Source organism: Rattus rattus, chromosome 1, assembly GCF_011064425.1.
Source record: "Rattus rattus isolate New Zealand chromosome 1, Rrattus_CSIRO_v1, whole genome shotgun sequence".
Taxonomy (NCBI): Eukaryota; Metazoa; Chordata; class Mammalia; order Rodentia; family Muridae; genus Rattus; species Rattus rattus.
Genome location: NC_046154.1, coordinates 46,576,955 through 46,599,207, shown reverse-complemented (window position 1 = coordinate 46,599,207; position 22,253 = coordinate 46,576,955). Strand labels below are relative to the sequence as shown.

At 42.8% G+C, this 22,253-nt stretch overlaps 1 protein-coding gene across 1 annotated transcript in view; it reads right to left on the bottom strand.

The window, feature by feature from the left end:
* The window catches only part of Zyg11b (zyg-11 family member B, cell cycle regulator), a 51,642-nt gene that overhangs the window by 10,344 nt on the left and 19,045 nt on the right, over positions 1-22,253 (bottom strand). The window contains exons 3-8 of the mRNA XM_032900749.1: positions 17,171-17,925; positions 11,866-12,006; positions 9,128-9,304; positions 4,091-4,155; positions 2,575-2,674; positions 2,281-2,331 (exon numbers count right to left, since the gene is read on the bottom strand). Of these exons, the coding sequence (XP_032756640.1) occupies positions 2,281-2,331; positions 2,575-2,674; positions 4,091-4,155; positions 9,128-9,304; positions 11,866-12,006; positions 17,171-17,925 (1,289 nt within the window). The remainder of the gene's footprint in view (positions 1-2,280; positions 2,332-2,574; positions 2,675-4,090; positions 4,156-9,127; positions 9,305-11,865; positions 12,007-17,170; positions 17,926-22,253) is intronic.

The window sequence follows — 22,253 nt, the reverse complement described above, 5'->3', positions numbered from 1 at the left end:
AGCCTTGAATCAAGGATCTTAATTAGTCACAGTATACCATTATAATAAAATCTGGGACTTAAAAAAAGGAAGAGGGAGCAGGGCAATGGTAGCACATGCCTTTAATTGCAGCACTTGGGAAGCAGAGGCAGGAGGATCTCTTGAGTTGGAGGCCAACCTGGTCTACACAATAAGTTCCAGGACAGCCAAGGCTACACAGGGAAACCCTGTCTGAAAAAACTAAAAGCAAAACAAAACAAAATATAAAAAAGGAAGAGGGAGTGAACGGAGACAAAATTAGTTTTATTAACATACAGCAAATAATACCAATAGTACCATTTTCCAGGGACGTAAATTTAATCTAAAAAATATAAAGTAATTTGGTCATTATCAACTTGTTAAAGAATTAGAAGGACTAATTCTAACAAATTTCAAGTTATCTTTAAGACAAGAATGAAAAGGCCGGGCATGGTAATGCACCCCTGTACCACTGCTGTGCAGGAGAACTGTCACAGCTTCAAGTCCCTCTTGGGCCACACACACTATGATAACAGAATTGAAGTCTACACCGGGTACTAAGATAATAATGGCTCTGACATGTCATCGTATAAGCTACATCTATCATAACTAGCCTAGGAAATGCAGGTTTCAAGGAAGGGCGTGCCTTTACTCCCAGCTCTTGAGAATAACATGCCTCAGGCTCTGGGTTCAATCTCAAAACAACAAAGGAGCTGTTGCCATCGTTACTACTAACTCCAGTTACACGAAAATCTTTTAATGTACTTTCAGCCAACATTACTGGGATATCTACTTTTAGTTCCCAAAAGCTCTTTACCTCTGTTTCTAGACAAGGTCTCATTAAGTAGCCCTAGCTACCCTACGATTCACTATGTAGACTACTCTGGCCCTAACCATAGAGATCCGCTTGCCTGTGTCTCCCAAGTGCTGGGATTGAAGACATGTACCACCATGCCTGGCTCTGAAAAGGGATCTTTTTATTTTTATTTACAATAAAATTAATGTGTGTGTGTGTGTGTGTGTGTGTGTGTGTGTGTGTGAATGTGTGTGTGTGTGTGTGTGTGTGTGTATCTGAGTGTATGAATGTACCATGTGTGAGTAGCTGCCCACGGAGGCTAGAAGAGCAATGAATCCCCTGAGTAGAATTGTGCCATAGGCCACCCAGTGTAGTAGCTGGAAACTGAACCCAGGTCCTCTGCAAGAGCAGCAAGTGCTCTTAGGCCCTGAACACAGGACTGACTACTAGTTCATGGCTGTCTGCATCTGTCAAGGACTAAAGCTACATTTAAAAAAAAAAAAAATGCATTTGGGCCTGGAGAAATGTCTCGATAGTTAAAGACTATTTGTTGTTTTTGCAAAGACCTGGATTTGACTCTCAGCATCCACATGGTGGCTCACAACCACCTATAACTCCAGCTTCAGAGTATCTGCCACCTGCTGACCTCTGCAGGCACCAGGCCTTCCCATGGTACATTCAGATGTGTGCACAAAAGACTCATACATATAAAAATTAAATACATAAATGTATAAAAATGGAAAAAATACAAGCTCAGTGGTGGAACGTCTGCCTAGCATAGGCACCAATCCCTAGCTCTACAAATATTTTAAAAAGTTGAGAACTTTCATTTAGAAAAAGTGAAGGAGAGAGAGAGGGCTGAGTAGTTAAGAGCACTGGTTGCTCTTCTGGAGGCCCGAAGTCCAACTCTCAGTACCCACAATGGTGGCTCACAACTTCTGGTATGCAAATGTACACACACTCATGCACAAAGCACACAAACAAACAAATAGAAAAAGGGAACTAGTTAAGATATAGAGAGAGCTAGGCTGGAACAGGGGTGGCTCTGCGGTAGAAAGTTGACTTAGCATGTGTGACGCTGACCCTGGCTCAGATCCCCAGGAACAGACTTACAGCCATACTCACTCACAAAAGATATACCACAGTGCTCCCGGTCAGGAGGAGAGGAGAGGGGGGAGAGGGAGGGAGAGACGAGAGAACTAAACTATCAGGGACTAGAGAGAAGGCTCATTGACCAAGAGAGCACTGGCTGCTCTTCAAAAGGACCTGAGTTCAACTCTCAGCCCCGCAATGGCGGCTCACAACCATGTGTCACTCTAGTCCTAGGAATGCAAATGTATACACAGACAAAACAATGCACTTTTTGGCCTCCACAAGCTCTAGGCCATTCTACACGTTACACAGATCTACATGGAAGCAAATTTACTTACAAATTAAAAACAAACACACACTACGCAGTGGCCTACAACGAGGGAGAGTAAACTTACCCTAACGATGAAGAGCTCAGCACCAAGCTGTGCGGTTTGCTCTGTGGAAAGCTGGAAGCAAACACAAGACGAAGTGAATGTCTAAGAATTAACTGGTGCGAGTTTACCACAGATCGCCACAACAGCCTCCACAGCAAGGCTGGAATAGCTCATCAACCCCCATTCTGCAACATTTAACACAGCTAACGGGGCTAGCGAAGAGGTGCCCGAGCTTCTCTGGCACACGGTGTGGGCGGGGGGAACTGGAATGAGAAACAGCTGCCATTAGGAAATAACTCAGCGAAGTTCAGGTACCTTGGCAGCCAGGATGGAAATGATAGCTACTGCCATTCGCTGCATGTTCTGATCTTCGTGGTTGCAAAGCCACTGCATGACAAGCTTGGCTGCTTCAAACCTGAAAACACAAGAGGGTTTCCTCAGTCTTGGAGATCCAGGCATGGTTTCAGGGAGCCCGAGGAGGGTGGGTGGTACAACTCAGTATGTGTGAAGAAAAAGGAAGCTTCCTCTTAATGAAAGAGACTACGAGTCACCTGTTAGTGTTGTGGAACCATTGCCTTTCTGGTTTCTTTCCTGTGCTAGGGATTGGACCCAGGATCTTGTCTAAGCCAATGCTTTACCACAGAGCTACCTCCCTAGCCCTGTATCTTATTTACTTGCATTGTTTATTTTTATTTTACTTGCTAGTGGTGAGTGTTTGTCTCTGATGTGCATGAGTGTGTACATACGCTGATATATATTGTGGCCATCAGAGGACAACTTCTGAGAATTAGTTCTAGAGTTTGAACCTGGTCAGGCTTTTCCCAGTTAAGTCATCTTGCCCACTCTAGTCTTTTTTGAGATAAGACTCTCATGTACCTCAGGCTATCCTCAAACTCTCTATAGCCAAAGATGACTCTGAACTGCTAATCTTCTGGCCTCCATCTTCCATGTGCTGGGATTACTGGCATTTGCTACCACACCCGTCTCTTTGTTTTTATTTTGAGACAGAGTCTCCCTAATTTCCAGGCAGACTTTGACCTGATTCTCCTACTGAGATTCCAGGCCTGCACCATTGTGCTCATCAAAATGAGAGCAGCAGTGGAGACACAGGAGCTCGGGAGCGGAGAAGAAAGCTCAGCTGGTAAAGGCTCACTGTGCAAGCATGAGGTCCTGAGTCAAATCCCCAGCAACCATGTAAAAGAGCTCTCGGCATGGCAGCACATACCTGCAATCTTAACCCTGGGGAGGCAGAGACAGGAGGATCCCGAGGACTTGAGGGCCAGCCAGTCTAGCCCACTCCGTGAGCTCCAGGTTCAGTGAGAGACCCTGTCTCAGAAAAATAAAGTGAGGAGCGATTGAGGAAAACACCCAATGTCAACCTCTGGTTTTCACATTGATAACACATGCATGGTGTGCAAACACATATTAACAACACTCGCGGGGGGTTGGGGATTTAGCTCAGAAAGGGGTTGGGGATTTAGCTCAGCGGTAGAGCACTTGCCTAGCAAGCGCAAGGCCCTGGGTTCGGTCCCCAGCTCCAAAAAAACCAAAAAAAACAAAAAAACCAAAAAACAACATGCGCCCACACACATGCATGCACACATAATGTAGAAATACTGGCATTTTATCTTCAACAGTGAAATCATTTTAGTATTTCTACTGTTTTAAGCATATTCTGTTAAAACCTTTTAAAACCAGATATCTAAATGTGAGTGTGCGCAGACAAGCATGCTCTCACACAGCGGACATTAGAGGACAATCGAGGGAGTCACCTCTCTTTCTACCACATGGGTCTTCGGGATTGAACTCCGGTTGTTAAGCTATCACTTGCCTGTTAAATGGAACATCTTGAAGAATCCGGTCACTGCAAAGTGAGAGGAGGCAATTCTTCTGTAACTAAAGAATAATAAGGAAAGAGAGAGAGAGAGAGAGAAAGAGAGAAAATAACAACCTGAATAGAACATCATTCCGTTATCTTTTAGCCAAAGTCAGTCTTTAAAAAATTGTTTAAAAAATATATTTGAATGTGTGTGAGGACGGCGTGAACATTCGGAGTGCGAGACGCTGAACCAGGGCTCGTGCTGCAAGGCAACACTGCAACCAAACTCTGCCCCAGCTCCGGCGACTGCTCTTAAATCTTGAGAACAGATTTATGGTCTTGTTCAGACATCTCTAGATGATGTAGCTTTGGCTGTCCAGGAAGTCACTATGGAGACCAGGCTGGGCTTGAATCATCAAAGAGCAACCTGCCCCTGCCCCCCGAGCGCTGGGATTAAAGGTCTGTGCTGTGACACCTAACCAACATTTTCTTCTTTTAAAGTCAGTTCTTTATCATTGCTATCAATAAATCGATTACTTTAGGAAAACTTTGTACTTTTAAACACGGTGATTCAATTCAGGTCTTATATCAGTACATTAAATTATGAACGTTTAAGCCCTTTTAACTTTAAAAAACGTTTATTTATTTTTACTTTATGAGTGTTTTGCCTGTGTGTATATATGCGCACAACATGTATATCCAACAATGGATCCCCGCGAGCCTCCCTGTTGGTACTGGGACCCAATGCTCGGCCCTCCTAAGAACAAGTCTTAAGCACGAGTCAGCTCTGCAGCCCTCCCTGCACCCCACGCCGTTCTGTCTGTTTTGAGACGGTTCTCATGCGGCACAATTGGACTATGACTCACGGAGTAGTGAGGATGACTTTGAACTTTTTTTTTTTTTTTTTAAATACAAGTCTTTTTTTTAAAGATTTATGTATTTATTATATATAAGTACACTGTGGCTGTCTTCAGACACCCCAGAAGAGGACATCAGATCTCATTACAGATGGTTGTGAGCCACCATGTGGTTGCTGGGATTTGAACTCAGGATCTCTGGAAAAGCAATCAGTGCTCTTAACCACTGAGCCATCTCTCCAGCCCGACTTTGAACTTTTAATCTTCCCGCTTTCACTTCTGGAGTGCTGGGATTACAGGCAAGCAAGGAACCCTGGGCTTTGTCAAGTCAAAGCAAGCACTCACAACTGAGCTATATTCTTAGGCTCCAGGACTAGGCTCAGGTATTTACGTCTCTCAGGAAGCCTGCCTGGTTTTCAACTGTCCTGCTTGCCTCTCTTGAGCTCCCAGCAGTGCAGCACTCCCTATCCGAAATGTCTGGAAGCACAGAAAACAGACTTCAGAGCTCTTAGTGTAAGGCAAGATTTCAAAGAGCAGGTTATGTCGGAGCCAATATCTTGGAAAATGGTTAACAAAAGCAGGGGACCTATTATGGGAATAGAAAGGCCAAGTGGCTTGTCACCAGAGTGTAGGATGGACAAGCATTACGATTTGGGAACACTGGCATGGACTTTTACCAGTTGAGCAGAACGAATATGAAAATTCAAACTTGACATGCCATGTGTACCATGGATATGCAATGCCTGCACAGGCCAGAAGAGGGCGTCAGATCCCCTGAAGCTGGAGTTGCAGGTGAGTGACTGCTGGCTGCTATGCAGGTGCCGAGAACTCATCTAGGCCCTCTGAAAGAGCAGCAAGTGCTCTTAACCACTAGCCCCATAACTTAGGCAATATTAAATGTACTCATTTAAAACAATTTATTTGTGGAGTGTATGTGTGGTATGATGTGTATGAGCATGTGGAAGCCAGCGGTACACTGCTAACTGTCCACTATTACTCTTCACATTATTTTTTGAGACAAAGTTACAGGGTCTCTTACTATGATGGTTAATTGTTAATTTGATGAGATTTAGAGTCACATGAAGAATGGGTCTCTGAGCATCTCTGAGGGATTATCTTGATTAGGTTAACTGAGGTGAGAAGAGTCAACTACTGTGGGCGGTACCATCCCCTAAACTAGGATCCTGGACTGTATAAATGGAAGAGGTGTGCTAAACCCCAGAAGCCACCATGACTTGACTACTGACGCACTGTGACCAGGCAGTCCTCTGCTCCTGCTGCTGTAACATCCCCTTCTCCCTTCACTTGCTCTCCACAGACTGGAAAAGTAACCAACATACAAGATTCAGCTATGCTAGCCATGCGAAGAGCTCCCAGGATCCCCCTGCCTCTGCCTCTGCCTCTGCCTCTGCCTCTGCCTCTGCCTCTGCCTCTGCTCTGCAGAGTTACAGGTATGTGTTCCCACACCCAACTCCTACACAAGTGCTGGAGATCTGAACTCAGGTCCTTATGATTATCCAGCAAGCACTTGACTCACTCTCCAAATGTTATTAAATAAATAAAAGATTAAAAAATGTATATTATAGGGCAGTGCTTCTCCATCTTTACTAGTCAGACACCACCGCCCAAGCCTAGCTTGAAGTCACTACAGTCAAGGATGACTGTGGTCCCGATCTTTCAGCTCCCCCTCCTGAGCGCTTGGGTTATAGGACTTTACCACCAGACCTGGTCTGCATAAATTTTGAATTTAAAAGTCTTTAACTTTGGAAAAATTATTATACTTTATGCATCCATCTGTGTGTTTGTGGGGGAATCAGAGGACAACTTGAAGGGCCTCTTCAGTTATCTCCTTTCTCTATATGGGTCCTAGAGGTTGAACTCAGGCTGTCAGCCTTGGTGGCAAACATCCTTACCTGCTAAGCCGCATCACTAGCCCTTTTTTCCCTCCTAGTGTTTTGTTTGGTGGTGGTGGTGGTGGTGCTGTGTGTGTGTGTGTGTGTGTGTGTGTGTGTGTGTAGGTACACACATGCCTGCCAGGGCACATGGTCATGTGTGAAAGTCAGAGGACAACTCACAGGAGTCAGTTCTCTCCTGTCACCTTGTAGAATTAGGATGAATCAAATTCAGGTCAGTAGACTTAAATGCAACAGCCTCTACCCACTGAGCCATCTTGTCAGTCCAATAACTTAAAAAAAAACATGTTTTGGTTTGGTTTGGTTTGGTTTGGTTTGGTTTTGAGGAAGGTGGGGTTGGATTTTTGGGTTTTAGAGATAGGGTTTCTCTGTATAGCTCTGGCTATTCTGGAACTCTCAGTGTAGAGCAGGCTAGCCTGAAACTCAGAGATCACTCTGCTTCTGCCTCCCACGTGCTAGGATTAAAGGTGTGTGCCACCATCGCCCAGCCTATGTATTTCTGTTTAAATGACATTGGATAAAGCAGGATATGATGCATAGGTCTGCCTGTGACCCCAACACTGAGAAAAGGCAGAAAGATCAGAAGTTCAAGGCTACCTGGGCCCCTTCTCAACAGAAGTACTAATAATGAACATACTGGTTAACACTCAGTCTCTCGCGTGAATTCATGAAATCACGTATGTTCTATTCTGCCGAGACCGATCAAGGTTGTGGTCAGAGGCTGTCATTGATAGTTTCCTGCTGAAAGGCCACATTGACTAACTTCCCTTGCAGACTACAGACTACAGACTACAGAAGTCACTTCTCCCATACAGCTACATCCCATCTTCCTCTGTAGGCACTTGGACTGTCTGTACTTGTGGGTGACAGAGTGCCCCCTTGCTGTGAATACGCATGGTCCCGCCTAGGGCTAGGCCAGGCAGACCTCTCCATCATTGTCTCTGCAGCTGCTTTTATAATCTTCTCACTACTATGTGTATTTGTGCTTGCTTTGAAATGGGTCTCTCTAAGCAGCCCTGGCTGTCCTGGAACCATCAGAGTTCTGCCTGCCAGTTCCCCCTAAGTGCTGGGATCACTGGGATTTAAGATGTGCTCAACCATGCCCAGCCATGCCTTACTGTTTTTAAGTACTCTGTTGTATGACTAACCCCAGACATAGTTGGTGCTTCTAATTTGTCATATTACATAATATTCATACTTTTTAATTAGCATAGTATTTACACAGGTTCTTTTGAACTATGTTACAAATTTATCAAGATAAAATTCATATATATACAATTCCCATTAGTGTGGTTTACAGCCTATGCACAGAGCTGTATGCTTATCACAGGTTAGTTTTATTACACTTGGTTTCTTTGTTTTTTTTTTGAGTGTCCTGTACTGCAGGAGAGTCTTAAACTCACTATGCAGGTGAACAAGACCTTGAACTCTTGCTCTCACATTCTGAGTGCTGGACTGCAGGGATGCACTACCACGCCCATTTTTATTCAGTACTGGGAATTAAACCCAGAGCTTTGTGTAAGCTAGGCAAACATTCTACCAACTGAGCTACATCTCATACCCAGTTTTAGTATGTTTTCCTCTCTCCAAAAGACATCTGGCTTAGTGTCAGAGTGCTAGCCTAATATTGCAAAGCCCTTCACACATATTTTTTTCCATACCTTTACATCCTAATCTTTTATTCTGAATTTTTTCTCAGTTTTCCTTTGTGAAATACATCAATATGTTTTTGGTTTTGTTTGTTTCGTTTTTTAGATTTATTTATATATGTGAGTACACTGTCACTGTCTTCAGACACACCAGAAGAGGGCATCAGATCCCATTACAGATGGTTGTGAGCCACCATGTGGTTGCTAGGAATTGAACTCAGAACCTCTGGAAGAGCAGTCAGTGCTCTAACCACTGAGCCATCTCTCCAGCTCTTGGTTGTTTTTTTTATGAAGCTCTGTCTGCTCCAAAACCAGGCTATCCTCAAACTTACAGAAATCCACCAGCCTCTCTGTCTTCCAAGTACTAGGATTAAAGGCAAAAAACACCATGCCTAGAACCACAATAAGTTTTCATTCTGAGCATGGTGATGTATGCCTAATCTCAGGACTTTGGAAATGGATTTGAGAGGATCAGGACTTCAAGAGCAACTTGGGCTACATGAACTCCTGCTTCAAAAGAGCAAAACAACAAACAAAACACCTGCTTTATTAAACTCAACTATGTGCAAGCAGGAGGCAGTAAAGAACAACCCAGGACCACAGAGTGGGAATTCGAAGGTGTCTGCTTACCTGCTGGTGATTAGGAAAATGTTCCATGGCCTTGAGCAGCAAATGGGTCACATCAGCAAGGAGCCGGACAGGCATGCCTAAGGCAAGGTCCTGTTTAGTTAAGTTAAACACACAGGCACTTGCAGCCAGCTGCACAGGCAAATTCATAGGATGGTTTCTCATCCCAGTAACCACAAGCTGAAAATAACAAAAAGACAATTAGTGCTCTTAATTCACCTCATAAATCCAAACACACATCATAGAATGAGGCTGTTTTGCAGTTGCTCCAGAGTAACTTCAAAAGCACGTTCATATGCAAAGAGCCTAGGGCAATCATTCTCAATTCCCTGTCCCTTCCCTGACAGTGCTGCCAGTCAGATGCAATGAAACACAGCCTCTCCCTGATGAGAAAACTGTCTTCGTTCCCCTCTAAGGTCTTCCCCATTCTTCAGTTCGGCTGAAAACTTAGCTTTCTTTCAAATTTATTTTATACCTGGACAGTGGTGAGGCCTACCTTTAATTCTAGCACTCAAAAGGCAGGCTGATTGCCGTGAGCTCAAGGCCAGATTGGTCTACAGAGTTCCAGGACAGCCAGGGCTCCACCACAGGGAAGAAGCCCTTTCTCTAAAACAAACCAACCACCAAATTTTGTTTGTTTGTTTACCAGAAGAGGGCATTGGATCAGTTGGAACTGAAGTCACAGACAGGTAGTTGTGAGTCACTGGCAAGTGCTCTTAATTAAACACTGAGCCCTCTATCCAGCCCTGGAAAACCTAGCTTTTAACCACACTAAGAAAACAGAACTAACTAGACAAGAACTTCAGATTCTAACTACCCCATGCATTCTCCTTACCAAGATATAGACATACATGCTACCTTGCCCACCCATAAATGATCTTTTGTCATCCTCTCTACAGTTGATTTCTCCATGGATTTACCAGATAATTTCCTTGTCTGTCTACTCAAGGAAATGATTACATAAGATTTATAGAAAAGATACAGATATAGATCCCTGCGGCCCAGGTAGCCTTATCAAATCTAAGTTTCTTGTATTCATAAATATGTTGGTTATTATTATTTATGAATATTTGTGCTCAAACACAAGTAAGTATTCTACCACTAAGCTATACACTGGGTGCAGCAAATATGCTGTTATAACTACCCAGCCATCTCTCTCTTGAGACAGGGTTTCAGTACATAGCCCTGGCCAGCCTAAAACTCAATTTGTAGACCAGGCTGGCATCAAACTCAAAGAGAATTTCTTGTCTCTGTCTCACAAGTGCCAGAGTTAATGGCAAACACCCACGCCTGACTTTAAATTTTTATTAAGACAAGGACTCCTTACTTTTATTTTTAAAGATTTACTTATTTTATTTATATGAGTACACTGTAGTTGTTTTCAGACAGACCAGGAGAGGTCACAGATTCCATTACAGATGGTTGTGAGCCACCATGTGGTTGCTGGGATTTGAACTCAGGCCCCCTGGAAGAGCACTCAGTGCTCTTAACCACTGAGCCATCTCTCCAGCCCACTTTTCTTTTTAATTTGTAGGCTTATTTTACTTTTACATATATGTTTAGCCTGCATGCCTGTACATGCGGCACGTGAATGCCTGTCAGACTACCCGGAACTTGAGCCATGGCTGTAAACCAGCATGTGGATGCTGGGAGTCAAACCTGGGAGTCTGCAAGAGCAACAAACGCTCTGAACCCTCTGCCCAGCCTCAAAGCTCTCCTTCTGAAACCAGGGTCGTTCTCAAACTTGCTGTGTAGCTCACTTGGGGTCTAACTGGTAATCCTCTACCTCAGCCCCTGAATCCTGAAGTTAAGGACTGACTCCCCCATGTTCAGCTGAATATACCTGTGTGCATGTGTGTGCGTGGTTGTAGGTGTGTGTGTGTGGGTGCTGTGTGTGTGTGTGTGTGTGTGTGTGTGTGTGTGTGTGTGTGTATGTGTATGCTGTTTTGTGTCATAGTAAGGATTGAACCTAGGACCACACAGACAGGACTGTTAACATGGGTACAGATCCAGATCTACATTAGTGGAACTTTTCTGTTTTTGAGACAAGGTCTCACCATGTAGCTCCGGCTGACCTAAAGCTCACTCTGCAGACCAGGGTGGCCCCAATTTGCAAAGCCCTCTCTACCACTTGAGCCACATTTACTTGGGGATGTGGGTAGTGTGTGTGATGGTGTATGTCCATGTGTGGGGACATGGAGGGAGACTGGAGGAGAGCACTGGTCGCCTGCTGTGTCACACTACACCTCATGGGCCTTCCCTGGGGCCAGCGAGCCCTAGCAGTCTCCTGTCTCACCTGGCCCCAGCACAGGAGCTAAACTCTCATCTTCATGCTTGCCCAGTAATGCTTTTTCCCAGTGAGCCGTCTCTGTAGCCACCCTACCTTACAGAGTTCTAATATTTTTCTATAAAGCTCTTCTGAGTGGGAAGCCATCCAAGGTTGGCAGACAGAGCAGGACACGGAGCCCACCCTATACTTTCATTTTCTTCTAATAAAACATCACAGGGGATACTACTGGTCTGAAGTAATTATATAGCACTGGAAAGCATTACTTAATGAGACTACTATAACTTCAATAATGATATGCAATTAACTTCTCATTTATAATTAATAACTGGAACTGGGATCATCAATCCTATTAAAAACAATAAAGAAATAAAATAAAAGTCAAAGACTAAATACATAAAATCTACTAAAAAAGTAATTTCAAATTTTTTCATCACCAGTTTCTTGTTCTTACCTTTAAAATGTCTGGCTTTGTTTTCTCCATCACATGAGTCAGGCTAAAAAGATGAAACAAAGCCTCCCGGACAAAAAATGCCCGTTCACTGTACCGCCTTAGCGCTTCTGCAATTTGGGTTTCATTGGCTTCTCCAGACACCTGTGGACAGAGCCAAAAGATGAGTGTTTAGACTTCTTCTCACCCTCACCTCTCCCCGTCTTAACATCAGCTGTAAATGGTATAGCATAACCAAGTAAGATAGGAAACAAGTGGGATGGTTCTTCCTAACCACCCGCAGCCACCATCCTCCAGAGATGCAGACTGGACGAAGCACTCGACACAAGCCTGTAGGTAGCATTTCCTACACAGCACCTAGAATAAATCTCTAGACATTTAACTCTGCATAAAGCCTTGCTGTCTCAGCATTCAGGCTGCCTCTTAGGGTAAATTCTTTCCCTTAAATCCTAACACGACTGGCATTGTTGGCCTCTCCCCATCCTTCGATAAGCCTCAGCAGGTCATCACATACAATGTCCACTTTAAAAACGTTCTCTCTTTGCTTCACTAATTTGTACTTACACTTCCTGCATCAGGTCAAGCCCATCTTTAGAGAAAGCTTTTCCTGACGCACCAATCTAAGGCAGGTTCCCCCAAATCTCTTTTTCCTAGTTATGATGATTCTCCACTTAGTGACCCATGTAGTCCACCAACAGTGACCGTAGAACACTTAGCACATATTCATCAAATAGATCTGTTAATTTCCCCAGATCTATTGAGCTCCCTAAGAGGGTTTATTCAAAATTAAATATAACTTAATTCACACAGGTTAATATAATTATGTGAAACTGTGGTTCAGGGACCACTGTGCAATCAAATACAGATAATGAGAAGTGACTCTATAAGGTAACCAAACTAGCAAGCGAGAAAGAAACAATTAAGATACACAGCTGTTGAGAGGGCTCCGTCAGGGGGTGGGATGCTTGATAGGCATATATGACGACCCTAGTTTGATCCATGAACCTCAAGTAAAGGTTGTAGAGGAGAAACAATTTAACAAAGGTGTGCTCTGACACCTACACCCTCTCCAGAGCACATGCATGTACACATATATCATGCGTGTACAGACAAACATATAATAGCCAAGACATCATAATGATCTCCAACGAATGATCAGACCTAGATACTGTACAATCCCCAGTGAATTATAACTGATTCTACATACCAATAGGTACTGACTTTATAGGAACGTACGACTAGACATCATGGACAGCCCAGTCAAAGAATACAACATGTAAGGGTCTTGCCAAAAAGATCAAACTTTAATCTAATTAAACTCCAAACCTAGCCAGTAATTTGTAGAAAATATAGGAATGGTGGCTCACAAGTGAATCTCGACATTTAGGAGGTTGAGGAAGGAGAATCCTAATTTCAAAACAAGCCTGGACCACACAGAAAGTTCCAGGTCAGTGTGTGATACAGCAATACCCTACCTATCCCAACCCCTAACCCTCCCCCTCAAAAAAGAAATATGGACTTTGTGCATGTGTAACCAAAAAAAAAAAAAAAAAAAAATCTAAAATTCTATTAAGAGGAAAGTTCTGGGGGTTGGGGATTTAGCTCAGCGGTAGAGCGCTTGCCTAGCAAGCGCAAGCCCTGGGTTCGGTCTCCGGCTCTGAAAAAAAGAAAAAAAAAAACAAAAACAAAAAAAAAAAAACAAAGAGGAAAGTTCTGAAAGTCTGAGGGAACTGGTCTTGTTTGTTTTGTTTTGAATGAGACAATTTCATTATGTATCCTTGGCTGGCCTAGACCAGGTTGGCCCAAAACAGTGATTAACCTGCCTATGACTGCCAAGTGCGGGGATTAAAGGCACGCACCACCAGTAGACAAGTTTAAGGGAAAAGAAAAGGAAGGAATGGCCTATGAGATTAGAATAAAAAAAAGGCACCGTCATCCAGCATGAAAACTGAATTCAGTTCCTGGGACACACACAGACGAACCAAGTTGTCCTATGATCTTCACAGGTAAACTATGGCACATACTTATACATATAATAATTTTTTAATTTTGGAAAAAGAAAGAAAAGAAAGAGGGGGTTGGCTGGGCAGTGTGGCGCATGCCTTTAATCCCAGAGGCAGAGGCATGAGGATCTCTGCGGGTTAAAGGCCAGCCTGGTCTACAGAGCAAGATCTAGGGCAGCCAGAGTTATACAAAGAAACCATCGTGACCCCCCCCAACACCCCAAAAAAGGAAGGGAGGGAGGGAGGGAGGGAGGGTGGTAGGTGTAGGACATGCCTTTAAACCCAGTGACAAGGAGGCTGGAGGACAGAGTCCCAGCTAAGGAGTTCCAGGTGAGTCAGGAACCACAGTGATAACCTGTCTCAAAAAAGGCGGGGAGCTGTGAGGAGTGGGCACAATGTTATAGGCCTTTAATTCCAGCACATGGGAGGTAGGAGGACCTCTGAGTTTGAGGCCAGCTATGGCTACCTAGTGAGATCCTAACTCAAAAGAAAAAAGGGAACAGAGCTGTGAAGATGGCTTAGTGGTTATAAGGGTACCTGAGTTTGATTCCCAGCATCACACATAAGACTCAAAAATCTAAAAAATAAAAACAAAAGGGAAGAGAAAGAGGAACCCATTAACTACAAGATGTTGCAAAGACACCCAGGGGTGAGCAGCTGCCTCAGAGGTTAAGAGAGCATGTTGCTCTTGCAGAAGATTAGAGTTTGATTCCCATCACCCACACTGAGCAGCTCACAAGCTTCATGGGGAAATCCAGCTTCTTTAGCTTTCACTGTCTGTCTGTCTCTCTTTCACATACATGCACACAAATATATATATATTGAGTTTTGGTTTTTTGAGACAGGGTTTCTCTCTGTACCCTCGAGATCCTGGAACTCACTTTCTAGACCAGGCTGGTCTCAAACTCAAAAGATCTGTCTGCCTCTACGTCCCAAGTTTGGAGATTAAAGTTGTATGCCACTGTGCCCCACCTAAAATAAATCTTTAAAAAGACATTCCAAAAGAAGTGTTTTCACCTTTATTTATTGAGGACATGTGTACCATGGCTCATGTGTGGAGGCTAGGGGGCAATTTGAAGGAATCTGATGACCTCGGTTCAATTCCTGGGACCCACATGGTGCAGAAGATAAATACCTGGTTTATCTACACCTAGCAGAAGCATGCACAACTCCTCCAATAAATAAGTGTAATAAAAGTCAAGACCCTAAAAAAGCACACAAAATAAAATACAATAAGCAGAACTAAAGTAAAAGAATAATGGCTTCTCAGACCAGAAATATTCGTTATAGAAACAAAATAAAACACAACTTAGCAAGACTGTGGCAATGGAAGGTTTCAAGATCAGAAGCCTTAGAAAATGAGGAAAATCATGGTAAAAGAAAACGAGAAGCAATAAAACAAGGAAGAGAAAATAAAACACGGCCAGTGTGATATGCAGAAGCTAAGCAAAGTCTTACAAGGAAGAAATCAACGGCAACTGTGTCCAATACCACTAGGATGAAGTCTGAGAATTAACACTGGATTGAGCAGAGTTCCAGGAATTCTTAGACGTTCAGAGCCATAGCCTGGTTGATAAATCGAGCAGCAGGAACAAGGTGGCCAACGACTGGAAGAACCGAACTCGGGAAGTGCAAGGCTGAGAAGACTAATGGTGACAAAAACCACAGGAGGAATTCTGAAACCAGCTGTGGTGGGGTTGACCAAGGAAAAGGCGAACCATAACCTACTTCAATAGAGGGTGGAGCGCAGTGGGAAGCACAGCAGCTTCAGACTCTAGCATTCTGAGGCATGGGGCAGCTACTAACAGCAGCAGGCCGTGACCCTTAAGAAACCATTTCTGAGGCTAGAGATGGCTCTGCTGTTAGGAGCAAATGGTAAACATGCATCCAAGCAAAACATCTGCACACACAAAATCAACCAAAATAAAGAGAACATCTTTTGGGACAAGTTATAGTGGAACACTCCTTTAATCCCAGCACTCTAGAGGTAAAGGCAGAAGGATCACTGTGAATTCAAGGTCAGCCTCCTGCACCAGCAGGGTTCCATGCCAGGCAGGGCTACACAGTGAGGAGACCCCATTTTTAAGAAACAAAGAACAAAAGGGGGGGGTAGGGAAGGAGAGAGGGAGGGAGGCAGGCAGGCAGGCAGGCAGGCAGATAGGAAAAATCCATTTTTTTCTTTTTCTTTTTTAATGCATTGGTATTTTGCTTGCAGTGTCTGTGTGAGGGTGTTGGACACCTAGGAACAAGAGCTACAGTCAGTTGTGAGCTGCCACGTGGGTGCTGGGAAGTGAACCCAGATCCTCTGGAAGAGTAGACAGTGCTCTCAACTGCTGAGCCATCTCTACAGCCCCCAACTATTTTTTTAAATTAGATACAGTGGCTCACATCTGTAATCCCAGCATCTGTAAACTGAGGCACCAAAGCAAGCAATGCTTATGAAAGTACCATAGACGCCTGCCCCGCATAAATACTGGGAAATTATATTGGCTGGTTTTGCATCCATTACTGTGGCCTTATGAGCAGGCACATAAAGCCAAAAAACAACCCTACACTAATCACAATACTGAGATAACCATTTCAGACACCATTCTTACCAATTAACCATTTCAGACACCATACTTACCAATTACATTAAATTGAATAATTCCAACAAAAGATAGAGGCATTCTGAGCTCTCTTCCTTCAACCTGAGCTGGCAAATCAGTAGTCAAAGAAATAACTTTATACATATTTGAATTTAAAAGTTCTAATGTCTTTTCTTGATTGTTCTGAGACAGGTCCTCATGATATAAACCTGACTACCTGGTCCTTGCTATGTAGCCTTGGCTGGCATCAAACCCTCCTGTCTCAGTCTTCTATGCTGTGACTACAGACATGAAGCTCCGTGCCTGAGTCACTCTTTAAAATATATATATCTTACTTACTTATGTGTATGATTTTGTCTGCATGTATGTCTGTTCACTACACGTGTGCCTAGTGCATGTGAATAGTAAAAGAAAGCATCAGATCCCCTGGGACTGATTACCATGGTTGTAAGCTACCATGTGGGTATGCTGGGGGTTGAACCCAGGCCCGGTCCTCTGGAAGTACAGCCAACACTCTTAACCACTGAGCCATCTCTCCAGCCCCCCCCTGGGCTTTTAATTGGGATTATTATGCTAATGCAAGCCTTCCCACTATACAATTATTTCCATACCTTGTATCATAGTGTTTCAAATATTACACATTTACCCTAATGAAGACCTGAGGAACTAAAAAGAAAAACCAACCAGTCAAACAAAATACAAGTTTTAAAATCTAACCTTCAAGTGTCCTTTGCCCGTAAGGAACTCAGAGTACCCAGCATCTGTGGCCAGCAAACCTACAAATTGCATGCTGGGCCGCTGCAGTATAAAGGCTTCAACAGCTTTATCTGTCACGTGCTTTCTCCCGGAAACATCCAGGGAGACAAGATTGGGCAAGATGTCCTTTTGCTCTAATAATCGAAGGGCTATGTCTGATGTAAACTGCTTATCATCCGAGATGTCAAGATGATTCAGATGTTTTAGTTCCCGAACAACATCCAAGATCTGGGTAGTCGTCATTTTTAGACATTTCAAATGATGCATGGTGAGCGACTTGAGTCTGTCTTTGCAGGCCAGCAGGGCAGTGATATCTGTGATTGAGGTGTTGGAAATATCCAGGCTCTCCAGTCTAGGCAAGGAAGCCACTTCAGCCAGGTCTTCGTTGTAAAAGAGCACGTTAGTGATGCTCAGAGCCCGAAGACCAGAGAGCCGGCTGAAGCACCGCTCGTACGGATCCTCGAGGGACAGGGTTAACGAGTTTAGTACTAAGCACTGAAGATTCTGCTGGATCCACTTGTTACTGCCAAGGCCACTTATGATGTCTGTGATAGTGATGTCAGCATTCACACCCGTGGCATCAAGTTCTACTAGCTTGTGGTGGCAAAAGGCTTTCCGGAAAGCAACAGCAGAAATCTTGGCTTTGCGAATGCAAGCTCGCTTTAGGCGCATCTGGTTACCTCTGAAAATTCCCACAGTTCCATCATTCAGGAGACCTGGGAGAAATAAGCAGCATTTTAAATAAATATATATAAACAAAAACAAGAACAAAAACAAAAACAAAAAACAAAAAACAGAGGAAGACTAGCAAAAAATCCATCACACACCAACATACTTCCATGTGCCTTATTTTACTTGCTTGATACAATTTGGTGAGATGAGATATTGTTGCCTAGACTAAGCCACAAAAGAAAACTTTCCAAGTTTATGGAGCTCGAAACAGCAGAATCAGAATGGGACAGACATTGCAGAGATTCACCAACGCCTGGTTCTCTTCATCCTATTAGATACATAAGCAGCTATGCTTCCTCACAATCAGGTAGGACCACATGCCAGTTAGAGCTAAAGGGCTGTAGGCTTAAGCACCTGAGAACCAACTGTGATTCCCTATGCTCTCTTCTTCTGTGACAAAGGAGAGAGCTTCAAGTTCTAGAGAAGTGGTGTTATGAGGGCTGGTCTCCATCAGTCTGGATACAAAGTAACTATGGAAGAGAACCTTCCAGGGACTTTGCACAGTTTATGCATGAGTGAGGTTTAAACTTTACACTAATATATTGATACCAATATATTTCTAATTTAAGTTCACAATACATTATTACATATATAATCATATTTATACACATAGTATATAGTTAGAATTCATTATTAAACTACTAGCCACACACCTTTAATCCCAGCACCCAGAAGGCAAAGACAGGCAGACCTCTGTGAGTTTAAGGCCAGCCTTACCTACATAGCCAGCTCCAGGGCAGTAGAAATACATACAGACCCTGTCTCAATAAATAAACAACAAACAAACAGCCAGATCTGAAACCACTTTATTTTAGTTTAGTTTTTTTTATTAGTTTGGTTGCTTTGGTTTGGTTTTTATTTTGTTTTATAGAAAGGGTTTCCCTGTGTGCCCTAGCTGTCCTAGAATTTGCTTTGTAAACCAGGCTGGCCTCAAACCACACCTGGCTTTAGTTTTTTAAGTTTTTTTTTTAATTTATTATTTATTTTATGTATGTGAGTACACTGTAGTTGTCTTCAGACACATCAGAAGAGGGCATCGGATCAAATCCAGTTACAGATTGTTGTGAGCCACCATGTGGTTGCTGGAAATTGAACTCAGGACCTCTGAAAGAGCAGTCAGTGCTCTTAACCACTGAGCCATCTCTCCAGCCCAGTTTTTTTAAGTTTTAAAATTTGTATTTAATTATGTATGTGTGTGCACATGTGTGCTCATGAAAGGTATGGAGGTCAGAGGAAACTATGTGGAGTTAGTTCTTTCCTCCCACCACATGGACCCCTAGAATGGAACTCAGGTCTTAGGCTTGGCAGCAACCCTACTCACCCAGGAAACTATCAGCAACCTCTGCTGGGGTTTGTCTGTTTCTAAGTCCTGGTCTCACCTTGTATCTGATTGGCCTCAGACTTGTAGCCAGTGCTTGAAACCTTACTGAAATGATTTAGCATCTAGGCATAAGTACTCACCATAACCCCAGCACTAAAGAGACTGAGGCAAAAAGATCACTGTGAATTCACTACATAGTTAAACCCTGTCTGTCTGTCTGTCTGCCCCCTAGTCTCACACACATATACATATACTTGAATACAGTAAGTAAAATAAATAGGGCTTTTTTTCCTTTAAAAAGAGAAAAAAAGCAAGCAAACAAAAAACCACCAGGCAGTTATAGATCTTCTGTGTAGGAAAATGCAAATAAAATGAGTAAAGGAAATAAAAAGTCACTCAGACATGACCTATAAAACAACAGTGTTGCAAGTATATGACACTTTGGAGCCATGTCTCAAAAAATATTACACATCAAACAACACCTACTAAGAAAAAAATAACAGCCGTACCTATAAAATGTCCTCTAAGACCAGTCTGTGGCTGTAAGCATTTGGGTCAAGATAAATAAATACTATGGAGTTAAAGGAAGGGTTTTTACTGTTATCTCAGCTAGTCCATACTAATGATGCCATTCAAGCTGGGAGATGGCCAATATCAAATCAGAGCTAAGGCCGTTTTTTTTTTTTTTTTTTTTTTTTTTTTTTGGTCTGAGGTTTGTAGCTAAGTGGTGGAGCACTTACCAGCCTGTTCAAAGCTTAGGTACCATTAGACATTTAAAAGTCTTCATGAAACTTGTGGAGAACAAAAACCGAGTGAAGCAAGCAGAGGGAATAGCTTAGCAACCAACTCTGGGCATGCAGAGTTGCAATAACACAGCCCTTTCTTAATAATGCACCTTGCAACCTGTCGGCACCCTGAGCCCCTGCACTCACCTGCACTCGGCTGCACATATGTCTGCTTTACCAATGGAAACAAGTTACTCATTTTATGCATTCACACCAAACACTATTTTTCTTTTTTTCTTTCCTTACATTTAATATAGATGGGGTGGAGGGTTTCTACAGAGGCCAGAGGAGGTTCTCAAGTGTCCTCTACACTTCATCATCTTCCAGACAGGGTCTCTTACTGAACCTGGAACTTGTGATTCTTTTTTTTTTTTTTTTTTTTTTTTTTTTTTATTTAAGTCAGGGTGGCCACAGTTGCCCTCTTGTTTTCATCCCTTAATACACCTAGCTTCTCACAAGACAGTGGGGATCCTAAGTCTTTATGCTTACGTTGCAAGTCCTTTACCCACTGAGCCATCTTTCCAGCATCCCAACAGTATTTTACACATACATCACAGTAAAACGGTAAGTCCAGCCTCTAAAAGCAGGGACATCAAACGTAGATATAGGAAGGCTGTACGGCACAGTGGGGAAGGCATATGTTTGAGGAGACAGATATGCAAATAACTGGGAATCTACCACTCACTAGCACTGTACTCAGTTCCAACATTTATATTTAAACAGGGATATTTATTGCAATTCTATTGTTGCTAAGAAACACCATGATCAAGATAACTTATAAACTAAAGCATTTACTTAGAGCTTGCTAGTGTCAGACAGAACCCATGACCACATGGTAGGAATGAGGCAGCAGGCAGGCAGGCACGGCACTGGAACAGTGGCTGAGAGTGTACATCTGATCCACAAGCATCAGGCAGAAAAAGCTAGAGCTAGCTGTGATGGTGTAAGTTTTTGAAACCTCAAAGCCCACCCCAAGTGGCACACCTCCTAATCTTTCCCAAATACTTTGCTTAACTGGGGACCAAGTACTCAAACATATGAGCCTAGAGGGGCCACTCTCATTCAAACCACCACACCTAATTGCTCATTCTATCTCCTAACTGTGAACAAATCATACTCCTTATTTGTCAGAGTTTTTAAACCCTAAAGAAGGACAGGTACTTTATTACAGTTTAATTTTAAATTTTACAGTTAAATTTTAAACAGAAATAACAAAAAATCTCAATTACAGAACTATAATTTCACAGATAATACTTTTCCAATGTATTTTCAAGATGTAGCTTAGTTGGTAAAGTACCTGCCTAACATAAACAAAGCCCTGGGTTCAATTCCCAATGTTGCACAAAACAACATGAACTGTAATACCAGCAACCTGGAACTTTGTAGATGCAACACCATTAGGAGGCCATCTTCATTGACATAGAGAGTTTGAGGCTATCGTGGGATACATGAAATGTTAAAGAAATGTCTTAGAACATGTGTAAAGTTATCTGTAATATCTCACTTTAAAAGTCAAGAGCAGAAACCAGTGTCTTCATAATAGTATGACTCTACCACTGTCAAGATAAGATGTGGGGGTTGGGGATTTAGCTCAGTGGTAGAGCGCTTGCCTAGCAAGCGCAAGGCCCTGGGTTCGGTCCCCAGCTCCTAAAAAAAAAAAAGAAAAAAAAAAAAAAAAAAAAGATAAGATGTATTTATATACATGTTGCCTTCTAACCAGAAGTGCTGTGGTTAAGAGAAGTTCCTTGTGACCTAAGAATCACTTTTTAGTCTTGAAGAGATGCTTAGTGGTTAAAAGCATTTGCTCTTCTTATAGAGGGCCAGAGTTCAGATCCCAGTATCCACATAATGGTTCACGACCATCCCTAACTCCAGTTCAAAGGGACCTGGCACCTTCTGATCTCCATGGGCACCAGGGACACACAGGTGCATATATATACATGCAGGGCAAACACTCATCCATACATAAAAATAAATCTAAATGTGTGTGTGTCTTTTAAAGAATTGTTTCTCAAATCAAAAAAGAAAAAGTTTTGCCTAAGTTGGACAGAAAAAAATTAATTAAGTCTGAAGCAAAACATGTAAAAATACCGGAATTCCTTTTCCTAGAACCAGATTTTTCTGACTTTTTCTACTATTTCTAAGAAAATAATTAAATAAGCCACGACAGTACTTTAAAATCCAATGCTAACTAACAGCACACAAT